Below are 11,834 nucleotides of genomic sequence, written 5' to 3' on the forward strand. Positions count from 1 at the left end.
TATCTATATATACAACGGATTTTAGTTCAACTACAAGTTACCCAAAGCTCATCGAAACTGAGACCCCAAACTCCCAGTCCTACTCACACTCCGACTCGTACCCTGATCATAATCGTCATCCTGCGATGCAACCCCGACTCGGAAGATGCCCTCGCACCAGTCTGAAAAGGTATCAACATCCCACACAGCATCTTCACGCCCCTTTCCCTTCTTGCTAACGGCATTTCCCTTAATCTTCTCCGACGAAGTGAACTTGACAAAGAACTCCTCGTATATTTGAATTACACGGTCCTGGACCGCACCAACAAGGGTTTCCTTCATGCGGATATCATCGAGGTAGTCGTCGAGGACTTTGCGTAGATGAGGAACCTCAGTCTCGACATTGCGGCAGGTAGGGTAGATAAGTTCCCCGCGCTGCAGGTTTCGTCCATCAACGAATTTCGACGGGAGCGATGCGGTCATTTTGCTCGCAAAGTCATTGATGAAGTCATTGATCACGGTTCTGAGACGGCCGTCGAGTTCGACTTTGGCGTCAAGCATGTTTTCCACGACACGCGGGAGGAGTCCGTGGCCGACGAGTCGCATGAGGTTGCGAGGATTGAAGAGGCCGCCGCGTTCGCGGAGTTCCCAGAAGGTGCTTGTGACGCCCGAGAAGTCGAAGGATACTTCGGGGGTCACATATTCGATATCAAAGGCGACAATTTGTTGTTTCAGTATTAGAAGGTGGCTCATTAGGAATAATTGGCCGTCAGTAGAAGATTTGCTGGAGATGGAGGCACTCGCGAGATGAAGAGAGGTTGTGGTTTGATGGACGATTTGGTGTGCTAGATCATCAAATACGGTGGACTAACTGCGCGTCAGTGCATATATTGAAATGGTAAGTAGAACTCGGTCCTACATTTACAAGGCGGTATATCCGACTGAGAAGCCACACAGCTTTCCGCAGGGTCGGATACCAGGCAGCAGGAGCATTCTGCGACTCGAAGTCCCATCTCGAGTCCTTTTCTGGTACGTCTGCATCTTCTTCGTTTGATTTCGCGTGTTTTGGCGGGTTGATGTATGCATCCACATGTGAGACTTTTCTTCCGGAGATCTGCTTCTCAGACACGGATATGGAGAGTTGCTTGTTCCGAGCCGGATAATCGAGGTCTTCGGGCCGGGGCTTGAACCGTTCAATCTCGTCGCGGAGGAAAGCCTGCGCACGGAAGACGAGTCTAGTCTGTACGTCTTCTAGAGCTGGCTGGATCAGTGCTGAAAAGTCGAGTTGATTTGCATCCATGTACTCCGTCTCTTCCTCCTGATCGAACAGATATCGCGTCTGGAGTAGAGTACAGAGCTGGCACAGTTTGAGAATCTTATCTTCGTGGATGATTCTTGGTCTTAAATGGTCATAAAGAGGCTCGCATATGGTCTCGAGGAAATCATAGAGGCCGCCCTGACCATGAAACCATTCACCCCACAAGTCAAATTCGTCCAAGCAAACACCGCGGACGTAGCTTATACTTGCACGAGCAAAGGCGACGAGATCCTGCGAGCTGCTTGGAGCCTGCGCTATTTCGTTCAGTCGCTTGCGGACCAAAGGGACGATGAGCTTTTCACGCGTAGCCGCATAATTAGTATGAAGCTCATTGAGAAGGCTCTGGTATTCAGCCTCCGTGCCTTGATCAGGATCTAATGGTGGCACAGCTCTTTTTTGGATCTCAAGACCTATTTGCTTTAATTCAGGCGCGTCAACTCGAAATTTCGCATAGAGCAATGCGGACAAGGCAGCATCGTTGAGTTGCTTATCTGAAACTTTCTTCGACACGTTCGAGTATATGTCACGAATGGCAGAAACGAAATGACCTCGAATGAGTGTGAGAGCGCGCGTTAAGAGTAGCCGATACCTTGACCTATATACTTCTGCTTCCTTTTGCTCGGGCTAGAAATGTATTAGAAGACAGTCGTAATGCCTGCGCAGGCAGGATTGCTCACATGTGTTTCCATATAGTCCAAGCACTCGTCTAATTGTCTTAGCATGTCGGAGAAATCCTGCCCACGTACAGTATTTCCCGCACCCGGAGCATTTAGTCTCCGGGAAGCAGGATCCAAGAAATCGTAGAATTGAAGGTTGTAGTCGATCTTAGTTATTAAGTCTGTATCACGCTTTTGGGCAGAGAGGAGTCCCTCGCATTGTTTCCGGAAATTGGATGTTTGCAAACCGACCGCTCTGAAATCTTCAGAAAGCCTCGACAAGATGTTAAGGGTACAAGACGTGTCGGAAAGCAGGGCATCAAGATGAGATTTGGACGTTTGCAGTTCGTTAAGACAAGCCCTAGAAACAATAACCTGTTAATCGTTGGCTCGCTGTCAAAAGTTGGAGGATACCTACTGATACTCATCATAACTGGATTCCAGCAGGCTGGCTTCCACATCGTCGTACCATTGCGAGAACTCCAACTCGTTATGAATGTCAACAATCGAATCCAACTTACCTGGGACAGTCTCCAGCTCCTCGATTTGGGCCGCCTCGAGGTTGAGCGGCATGCCCGAGGGGGCAGTTTGCCGGCGACTTCGTTGTCCTGCACTCTGCAGAGCCATCGCATCTGAGTGATAGCTAAGCTTCCATAGAGGATGTGGACCACGTTCCTCCCATCAACCTCCGAAAGAATGTCATGCCGCTCGCCTCTTGAGCGCCTGCTGTATGTTGTCCTCCACATGGCCGCTTTTTAGACCGCCGTTCTGCCGCTTCCTTCCGCCTGGAGTACTGACGCAAAGTACTCCATCACTCCCATCACTCATTCGCTGAGCGTCGACAGCTGCAAAAATGCGCTTCTAAGGAGATTCCGAAAACAGAATGTGGGCAATTCGTGCACGACACCCTCCGGTCAATGCGACCGTCTTCACACGTCAACTCAGAGCCACTGGCATTCGGTCAACGGCTGGGATCGGACGACGGCATTATGCTAGCGAGCGAGAAACTCCAGAAAGCCACCCACCAGCCTCAAATTGGTTTAAAAACTCCCTGGGCTTTGCGGTGACAGGGACAGCAGTCTTCCTTGCATATTCGTATGCGACCAGGCCGGACGAGGGCGAATTCCTGAAAAAACTTCCAAAGCAGTCAAAGCCGATTGAAGACCTATCCGCCGAATACGTACAAAAGAAAGCGAGCTTAAAAAGCCCTGGCCTATACATATGGGGTAATAATAAATATCGTGTTGTAGATCCAGAGTCCAAAGAGTCTGTCATAAAGACTCCACGGAGGCTGTCCTACTTTGACGGCCACGTACTCAGGGATCTCAAGCTCGGAGAGACGTCTGGGGCTGCAATTATCGAGAATGGTGATTTGGTGCAATGGGGCAAAGGCTACTCAGAAACCGAGTTCAAACCTACCAGGACCCTTACTGGAAAGAATTTGATTTCACTGTCTATGTCTCACGATCGGATTGTGGCACTCTCATCAGACGGCAAAGTTTACTCGCTTCCGGTCTCGAAGCATGACCAAACATCCGGGAAAAGGGCTGAGGAGAAATCGTGGCTGCCTTTCTCCTCCGGCAAATCCAGCATGAGCTATCGCCTAATCCAGCCGAGCCTAAATTTGGGAGAGAAGATAGTAGCCATTAGCGGTGGTCTGGAACATGTCCTTCTGCTAACAAGCTCAGGACGAGTATTCTCCGCAGTCGCGTCGACTGAAAATTTCCCTTCATTCGGACAACTGGGTGTCCCAGGGCTGACCTGGGCGACTAGGCCACCAGGGCCAGTGGATGCTCCTCATGAGGTCAAGACTCCTAACGGCGTCAAGGTCGCGCAAATCGCGACAGGCGATTACCACTCATTGTTGCTTACCAAGAATGGCGACGTTTTGGCGTTTGGCGACAACTCGTTTGGGCAACTGGGGATGGAATTTGACCCGAATTCTCCTTTCCTTGACACGCCCACTCCTATATTTATCGAGAGTCTTTACCGCGACAGCTCACGCTCTCCTAGGACAACTGGCGTTGCGGCCGGAGGCGCCAACAGCTTCTTTACCGTGGACGTATCCCAAGCTGGCCCAGGTCAAGGTTCCAAATCACCCAGTAAGGTCATATCTGATATCTGGACCTGTGGACGGGGCATCTGGGGTGCTCTCGGAAATGGCAAGTGGACTCACTTGCAGGACCATCCCACTCTATTGAAGGCTCTCAGCGGGCTAGTTGAATATGACGAAGCCACACAGGGGTTATTGCCAATCCGCTTAAATGATATCTCTGTCGGTACAACACATGTCGCAGCTGTTCTAGGCAACAAAACGCGTCTAAATCGTTCCACGTCTTCTCTAGAGGGAGCCGACGACGCAGGTCTTGATGTGGTCTGGTGGGGCGGAAATGAGCACTTCCAACTTGGGACTGGCAAGAGAAGCAATCTCTCTAAGCCAGCGCATATCAATGTGTCTCCGGAAACCGTATCCCCCAATGACAAAGAGCTCGCACGGCTCCAGATTATGCCTGCTTATCGTGGAATGGTTGGTGACCGGAGCGTTGACATGCGACAGCGCGTTGAGTGCGGGAGACATATTTCTGCAATTTACACTGCTTTTGCGAAGTAGTAGTTTGTGCTTTCTAGCGATGATGTACGATAGTCTGTAAAATATCCCAAATCCTTGTACTTCGTACTTAAGATGCTGAATGCAAACAAAAGCAAACATCGCAATTCCGCGGGGGACGCTCGGACCAACTCTTATCGAAAAAAAAAATCCGGTGCTATCGGACAACGTCTTGACAGCTCCAACTTTCACTTCAAAGCAAGCCATCATGCCTCGCGAAAACCAAAAACGAGGTCGTCGGGCGACCGAAAAAGCCAAAAAGGAAGCATCCAAACGGAAGCGCGATGAAGGAATTGAAGAGCCAACGCTCAAGCGATTAAAGCCCTCAGCGGACGAGGACAACGCAGTCACCACCGGCGCAGACTACGTACCTCTCGAAGGAGGAGAGGAATTTGATGACCAACAAGCGACGGGAGCGCCAGACGAAATGCCTTTCTACGGTCTGCTCGACTCCGAAGAACAGGAATATTTCAGCAGAGCGAATGAGATGCTAGAGCTGAACCAATTCGGGGACGCCGAGGAGCGCAGATTATTTGTAGACAGTGTGTTCCGCGAGGCTAGGGGGAAGGAGTTGAAGATTGCTTGCAGTCAATCCTGCTCGCGACTCATGGAGAAGTTGATATCAGTTTCGGATATTCATCAGATCTGGAGGTTGTTTAACAAGTTCATTGGGCATTTCTTGACGCTCGTGCAGCATCGGTTTGCGAGTCATTGTTGCGAGAGATTGTTCATCAGTGCGGTACCAGGTGTGACGCAGAAGGCGTCGAAATTAAAGTCGAAAAAAGACGATGATATTGATATGGATGAAGATGAAGAGCCGGAGCCGGAGCTGTCGCTGGCGGAGATGTTTATGAAGGTCGTCGAGGAGCTGCAGGGAAACTGGGGATATCTGTTGACGGAACGATTCGCGTCCCATACAATTCGAGTGCTGCTTCTTGTGCTTGCCGGTGAACCTGTCGACGTGTCTTCCAATGATTCGGTTGTAGCGAGTCGCAAGAAGGAAAGACTGGGAGTTGTCGGTGGGGAGACACAGGAGAACAATCCTTTGGGAGAGAAGAGGAGTGTTCCGGAGTCGTTTGAGGCTACGCTGAAGAAGGTCATGCAGGACATGGTCTCCGTACTCGACGACACGTATTTACGAGCTCTTGCAACACACCCTGTCGGAAACCCGGTCTTACAGGTGCTGGTTCGGCTAGAGCTTTCTCACTTTGGAAAGTCAAACGCGAAGCAACCCACGTCAATCATTAAGAGGCTGATTCCTGATGAGAATTTTGAAGAGGATTCCGAGACTACGAGATTTATTCGCGGCCTGCTCTACGATCCTGTGGGCTCACGTCTCCTAGAAACAATGGTACGATGTATGCCAGGGAAGATGTTCAAGTCGCTCTACAGAAACTACCTCCGCGATCAGATGAGCTCTCTCGCCCGTAACCAGACCGCCGGATACGTCGTACTTAGGGTCCTTGAACGTTTAGGAAGAGATGACTTGCAGGCTGTGATGGAGCAGATTGTGCCCAAGATACCCAGCCTTATAGAACGCTCTCGGACAATCGTGCCAAAAGTGTTGATCGAGAGATGTTTAGCCCGAGGAGTTGATACAAAGCCGATTGCAAAAGCTCTCGAATCTTCATACGACTCGGATCCTGCTCGCAGACTCGAACAGATGCTCCGACTTGAGACGGCGACAGCCGATAATAAAGAAAAGCCCGACAAGAACGGCCCGCCAAGTGAATCCAACCCGGGCTCCGCTGCTGCCGAAAAATTGCACAGCTCATTGCTCGCACAGACTATCGTCACAGCTCCCGGGCAATTGAGCGAGCTCGTATTCTCAAGTCTGCTCGCACTGTCTCCCGAAGTCCTTCTCAGTATCTGTAAAGACCCAACGGCGTCGCGCGTGGTCCAACAAGCCCTAACATCGCCCGCCTCTTCTCCACAGTTTCGCCGACAGTTCACTACCCGCTTCATAAGTCATTTGAACGAGCTTGCGCTTGATAGTAGTGGATCCCATGTGGTTGATGCTTTGTGGCCAGCAACCAAGGATATCTACTTTATCAAGGAACGGATGGCGCAAGAATTAGCCCAGAACGAACTAGCTCTCCGCGACTCCTTCGTCGGACGTGCGGTATGGAGGAACTGGGCAATGGACCTCTATAAGCGACGCCGGGGTGAATGGGCGGCCAAGGCGAAGGGAAGAGATATCACGAACGATTCTGCTGAGAGACCCAAATCGCGCCTCGATATGGCTCGTGCCAGGTATGCTGCTAAACAGAGTGAGGCGACCGGTGCAAATGCGGTGGCCGCGAAGCAATAGATGGCCTTGATTGAGGGTTTCTTACGTTGAAATAATATGTATGTTATGACCAATATATAAACATTGTAGGTGTTTGTAGTATAGATCTGAAGTTACAAGGCAGCAACTGCAAGTGCTCAGGCCGCATTTCTTTTTAGTTCCTCCTCCACACTCCGAATGCATCCCAACAGCTCCCCAAGGTTCTCTCAAGCCTCAAGAGCTCTCGTTCGTTATTACCGTGCTTCTAAAAGTCGAGCAGTCGATCTTATTAATGAACACTATGGCTCGGTTCATGATGTCAGGGCTCCGGTTTCTGGCGCAATTTCCAGCGGATCCGCCGTCCCGAAGGGCACTCCCCGCTATTCAAGAGGGGCATCCTTTGATTTATTCTTAAATATTACTTTGCTGGTCATTTAGATTTTTTTTTCTGCTTTACTTTTCCCCTATTCTTATGGTCTATAGATTGCTGCACATTTTTAATATAAACTACTCGTCCAATGGCCACGCCGTCACCCAGAAGCCGCGCAGACGAAGTGCGAAATGTGAGTCATATATAGGCATTGCGCGGTACGGAAAAAGAATACTGACAGTCTCTTTAACAGCTTCTCAGTGCAGTCGAAGATCTTCTAATCCCCTTTATTAGATCCGCAGACGAGGATACCCTTGGCCCAGAAGTGCAGCAGAATGGCGTTAGCAAGAGCAGCAAATCCAACGGAGACCATGCGCTAGTCGGCACATCGTTAGTTGACTATAAGAAACCAGAAGAACTGCAGGACATCCTGCAGTTGGATCTCCCGGAGCAAGGCACCGGCCAAACCGGCCTGATCAGTGTCCTCCGCAAGGTGCTCCGCTACTCCGTCAATACCTGGCACCAAGGCTTCCTAGACAAGCTATATGCGTCGACCAATGCGCCTGGAGTTGCATCAGAGCTCATACTCGCAGCGCTGAACACAAACGTCCACGTCTACCAGGTCTCGCCTGCGTTATCCGTTATCGAGAAGCATACTGGAAAGCGGCTGGCTGCGCTGTTTGGGCTCAATGGTCCGCGAGCCGGCGGGATCTCAGTACAAGGGGGGTCTGCTTCGAATACAACATCCATTGTCATTGCGCGCAACAATCTATACCCCAATACGAAGACGGACGGCAACGGTGACTACAAGTTTGTCCTCTTCACTAGCGCGCACGGGCACTATAGCATTGAAAAAGCGGCTCAGATGCTAGGGTTGGGAAGCAGCGCGGCCTGGTCAGTCCCAGTCGATAAGGAAGGACGGATGATTCCATCTGAGCTGGAGAAGCTGGTCCAGAAAGCATTGAGCGAGAATCGCACTCCATTTTATGTCAATGCAACAGCCGGAACTACAGTCATGGGATCCTTTGACCCCTTCGAGGACATTGCAGCAATCTGTAAAAGATACAACCTGTGGCTGCATATCGACGGTTCCTGGGGCGGCTCATTCGCCTTCTCCCAGCGCCAAAGACACAAGCTTGCCGGTGCGGAGAAGGCAAACAGTATTGCCATCAATCCGCACAAGATGCTTGGAGTTCCAGTGACTTGTTCCTTCCTACTAGCCTCGGACCTGCGCCAGTTCCACCGCGCCAACACTCTTCCCGCTGGCTATCTCTTCCACAACAACGATGACGAAGACGCAGTTCCAATTGAAAATGGCGTTGGGGGATTCTCAGAGTTAGACTCCGATTCCCCCGAAATTTGGGACCTCGCAGACCTAACCCTCCAATGTGGCCGGCGCGCCGACTCTCTAAAACTTTTCCTCAGCTGGACATATTACGGCACAGCTGGCTACGAGCGCCAAATCGATAACGCCTGTGACACAGCCGCATACCTCGCAACCCTAATTCAGGACCACCCGGACTTCATCCTTGTCAGCCAGAAACCCCCGCCCTGCTTGCAGGTCTGCTTTTACTACGCCCCTAGCGGGAAGCTCTTGCACCCTCGCGGAGACAGCATAGTCTCTGATGAGAACCAACGCGCGAAGGCTAATAGCAAGGTCACTGAGCAGATCACGCATGCAATTGTGGGGCGTGGGTTTATGGTAGACTATGCGCCGCCTAGCGGGGATGAGGAGGCGGTTGGTGATGGCAAGTTCTTCAGGTGTGTCATTAATGTTCAGACGGCGAGGAAGACGGTTGAGGATCTTGTGAGAGCGATTGAGGACGTTGGGCAAGGTGTTGTGAAAGGACTAATGTCAGAGGAGGCGTCGGCGGTTAAGAAAAGGCCTGGAGAGCGGGGTCATGGACCTGTTGTCCATCGAGTATGAGCAGGATTTGCGATTGTACATTCTACATAGACATTGACCATAAAGGACATGATTGTCGGATAAAATAGACTGATTGGATATAACGAAGCGGAACGATGCATTCACACTTATCTCCATATATAACCCACTAGAGAATAGATCTTTTATTAACTAGGTAAGGCAATTCAGCTCCCAATCTCAACGCGTTTCTCCAGAATACTCCTTGCCTCCGACTCAGTTAGTGTCTCAACGCCCAACTCCGCTAGCGTCTCCCTCGCACTCTCATTATCCTTGAATAGTCTCTTCTCAACCTCCCACAATCCTAAGCCTTTTTCGGCCGCAAACTCAGCAGGAGCTTTGTCTTCATCTTCGGCCAGGGGAGTCTGTGCTTCAAGGTTCAGAATGAGAAGACCCTCATTTAATTTCTGAAGGATAAACTTTGAGCCTCCTGCCTGCACTGCGTGGCCGAGAGCTGCATCGACGACGCTATAGAGATGGTCCATATCACTTGCCAACTGGGCGGCTCCGGAGGCGGAGAATGTGTTTCGTAGAAGGACATTAGACCAGATATATGTCTGTGTGGAAAGGAGGACCTGGCGAACGATGCGACGGAGCGGGGCGACTCCAAGTGCGCGAGAGAGGAATGAGACTGATGTGGATAAAGTACGCATGGTCTGTGCGAGGTCCGCGGTTGGGGGAAGGTGACCTGTTGCGGGAGCGGAATGGCCAGAGATTGTTGACCAGGTAGATACACGAGAGTAGGGCTTTAGAGCAGACCGAACATTGGATACAAGCGTAGATATGATTATTGACTCGGAGCGTTGTCGGAGGCGACGATATGCGGACGCGGTCTCATCAAAGAGAGCTCCTTCCGGTGTCTCGTCTAGGGAGATCACTCCGGAAGTGTTGTTGATGGCCGAGGATGTGCGTGATGCCACGTCAGCGACGGACATTGATCCAGCAACATTTTTTCCGCTGTGTTTGTTTTGCTTGACGCGTTCTTGCAGTTCAGACCAGAGTTCCACGAAAAAGACTTCGTTGCTCCAGTCATCCATCTTTTTCTCGAGGTATTCTGCGCTTCCAAAGACTCTGCAAAGTCGCTCTAGCCCGGCAATTCCCTCAACACTGGCTTGTCCATCAGCGCCCTGCACAGTGCGGCCGATTGTTGAGGTCATGGCAAGGTAGGCTTCCAGCGCTGAGTGCAGGCGCTCATGGAATCGATCAAATAGTGTTATCTGGATGTCTATAAGAAACCGGAGCTTTTGACTGAAAGATGACAAGGGTTGGTATCGCTCGGTTATAGTCTCCAGAAGATCGTTCACACGAATAGCGGCTCTAGTGGGCTTGGTCGCGGTTGGTTCAACTCCATCGTAGTCGAGATGGCCACTATCTGGTGTATCCACGATTTCCTCATACCGGGCTAGTGCAAAATCTTTCTCGACTTGGAGCCATCGGTCAAACCATCCTTCCTTCGACAATACCTCCCACGTAAGTCCCCTCCAGTCTTCTTGTGAATAAGGATCGGGTAAGTAGTTCCAGGTCTCACGAATGTCGTTATCATAATTCATCAATTCATGCACGAAATGACTGAGTAACTGAGGATGTGCGGAAATCTGAGGAAGGTAGGTCGTGATTTTGTGTCTTACCATCGGCAAAAGAGCGGTAATATATGCATCGGAGGCGCTGAGAAAGTGCCATGCGAGTTGATCACCCACAGTTTTGGATTTCTGGTTGAAGATGGGCTGGAGGTATGAAGTGAAAAAAGCGCCGAAGTTGTTTATTAGATCCGTTGTATGGGCAAGGAAGTACTCAGGCTGCACCATTAGAGGCTTGCGCTATTAGCCGAATTGGAGTACCTACCTTGTCGAGTCGATTTGTTGGCTTGTCACCGCTGAAATGGTATTTGAAACGGAGCTCCAGCGGATGTACCATGGCCTCCAATGCGAACAAAACCGGCGGTTGAACAATTATCTGACTCGCAGACTTGTGGGTCTCAAGCTCCCTGTGGATTCAATCAGCAGTGAACGTATACAGGATTTCCGAGCAACCACATACGGAATTTGTAGGTCAAGAAGTAGCTCAACGTTGTCCGCCCACTGGTTTCTGAGGTCTTCCGGGAAGTTTAGTTCCTTGGACGGCCAATTCATCTGCTCCAAAGTAGACCGAAGACGATTTGTAAACTCCATCTTCATCTGTTCTCTTAGCCTGGACGCCATTTGCCCTACATAGTCAATCAGATGTGGACTTGCGCCCTCTGCAGCTGGCTGGGCCTTATTCAATGATTTCACCATGTTCCGCAGCTGAGTATACGATGCGATTGCTAATCGAGCCTCAGACTTCATATTTCGCAGCGCTTCCTTACTACGGTTGTTCTCAGCGATCAGAACAATTTAAGAGCCTTCGTAGCACCATACCTCAATTCCTCAGCATCTTTCAGCAACGCGACATAACCCTGTGATAACTCAAGCCTTCGAAGTTTATTGATACTGGCCTCAAAGCGCTTCGCTGCCTCGTTGCTAGCGTTGGATCCCGTCAAGGCCTTGAGTCGTCGGTCAATATCGGCTTGTTGGTCATTGAAGGCTTCGGCTTGTTTACGGGTGGTCTCGACATGATCGTTGGCGTTTCGGGTGGCAACCGAAAGTGCTTCCTGTGCTTCAGCTAGCTATATGATCTTGTTAGCAGAACGGATGAAAGTTTAACTCGGTCAGTGTTGGTTCATGCCTGTTTC

General features: G+C 50.6%; 3 protein-coding genes across 3 annotated transcripts; 1 reads left to right on the forward strand and 2 right to left on the reverse strand.

The window, feature by feature from the left end:
- On the reverse strand, positions 1-2,633 carry BDW70DRAFT_129989 (Golgi transport complex subunit COG3). The gene is made up of 4 exons (XM_073735726.1): positions 2,372-2,633; positions 1,975-2,314; positions 899-1,921; positions 1-846 (listed from the first exon to the last, which is right to left on the reverse strand). The coding sequence occupies exons 1-4, from the start codon at positions 2,578-2,580 to the stop codon at positions 49-51; spliced, it is 2,370 nt and encodes a 789-aa protein (XP_073599220.1). The 5' UTR covers positions 2,581-2,633; the 3' UTR covers positions 1-48.
- Positions 2,634-2,836: 203 nt separating this feature from the next.
- Positions 2,837-9,139, forward strand: BDW70DRAFT_171289 (uncharacterized protein; the record flags this gene model as incomplete). The annotated part of the gene is made up of 3 exons (XM_073743178.1): positions 2,837-4,513; positions 4,761-6,831; positions 7,467-9,139. The coding sequence occupies 3 exons, from the start codon at positions 2,837-2,839 to the stop codon at positions 9,125-9,127; spliced, it is 5,409 nt and encodes a 1,802-aa protein (XP_073599221.1). The 3' UTR covers positions 9,128-9,139.
- Positions 9,140-9,291: 152 nt separating this feature from the next.
- Positions 9,292-11,716, reverse strand: BDW70DRAFT_147985 (RINT-1 family protein; the record flags this gene model as incomplete). Its single annotated transcript, XM_073738798.1, has 5 exons — positions 9,292-10,920; positions 10,967-11,108; positions 11,162-11,467; positions 11,521-11,645; positions 11,702-11,716. The coding sequence occupies 5 exons, from the start codon at positions 11,714-11,716 to the stop codon at positions 9,292-9,294; spliced, it is 2,217 nt and encodes a 738-aa protein (XP_073599222.1).
- Between the last annotated feature and the right edge of the window lie 118 nt (positions 11,717-11,834).

This window comes from Aspergillus foveolatus, assembly GCF_047715535.1.
Source record: "Aspergillus foveolatus strain CBS 279.81 unplaced genomic scaffold BDW70scaffold_7, whole genome shotgun sequence".
Classification (NCBI taxonomy): Eukaryota; Fungi; Ascomycota; class Eurotiomycetes; order Eurotiales; family Aspergillaceae; genus Aspergillus; species Aspergillus foveolatus.

Excerpts from the sequence above, each read along its gene's own strand:
- BDW70DRAFT_129989 (XM_073735726.1), bottom strand. The coding sequence starts at position 2,580 with ATGGCTCTGCAGAGTGCAGGACAACGAAGTCGCCGGCAAACTGCCCCC. Across the intron at positions 1,922-1,974 it reads TGGACTATATGGAAACACAT|CCCGAGCAAAAGGAAGCAGA; the intron begins GTGAGCAATCCT and ends ATACATTTCTAG. Across the intron at positions 847-898 it reads GGATATACCGCCTTGTAAAT|TCCACCGTATTTGATGATCT; the intron begins GTAGGACCGAGT and ends ACGCGCAGTTAG.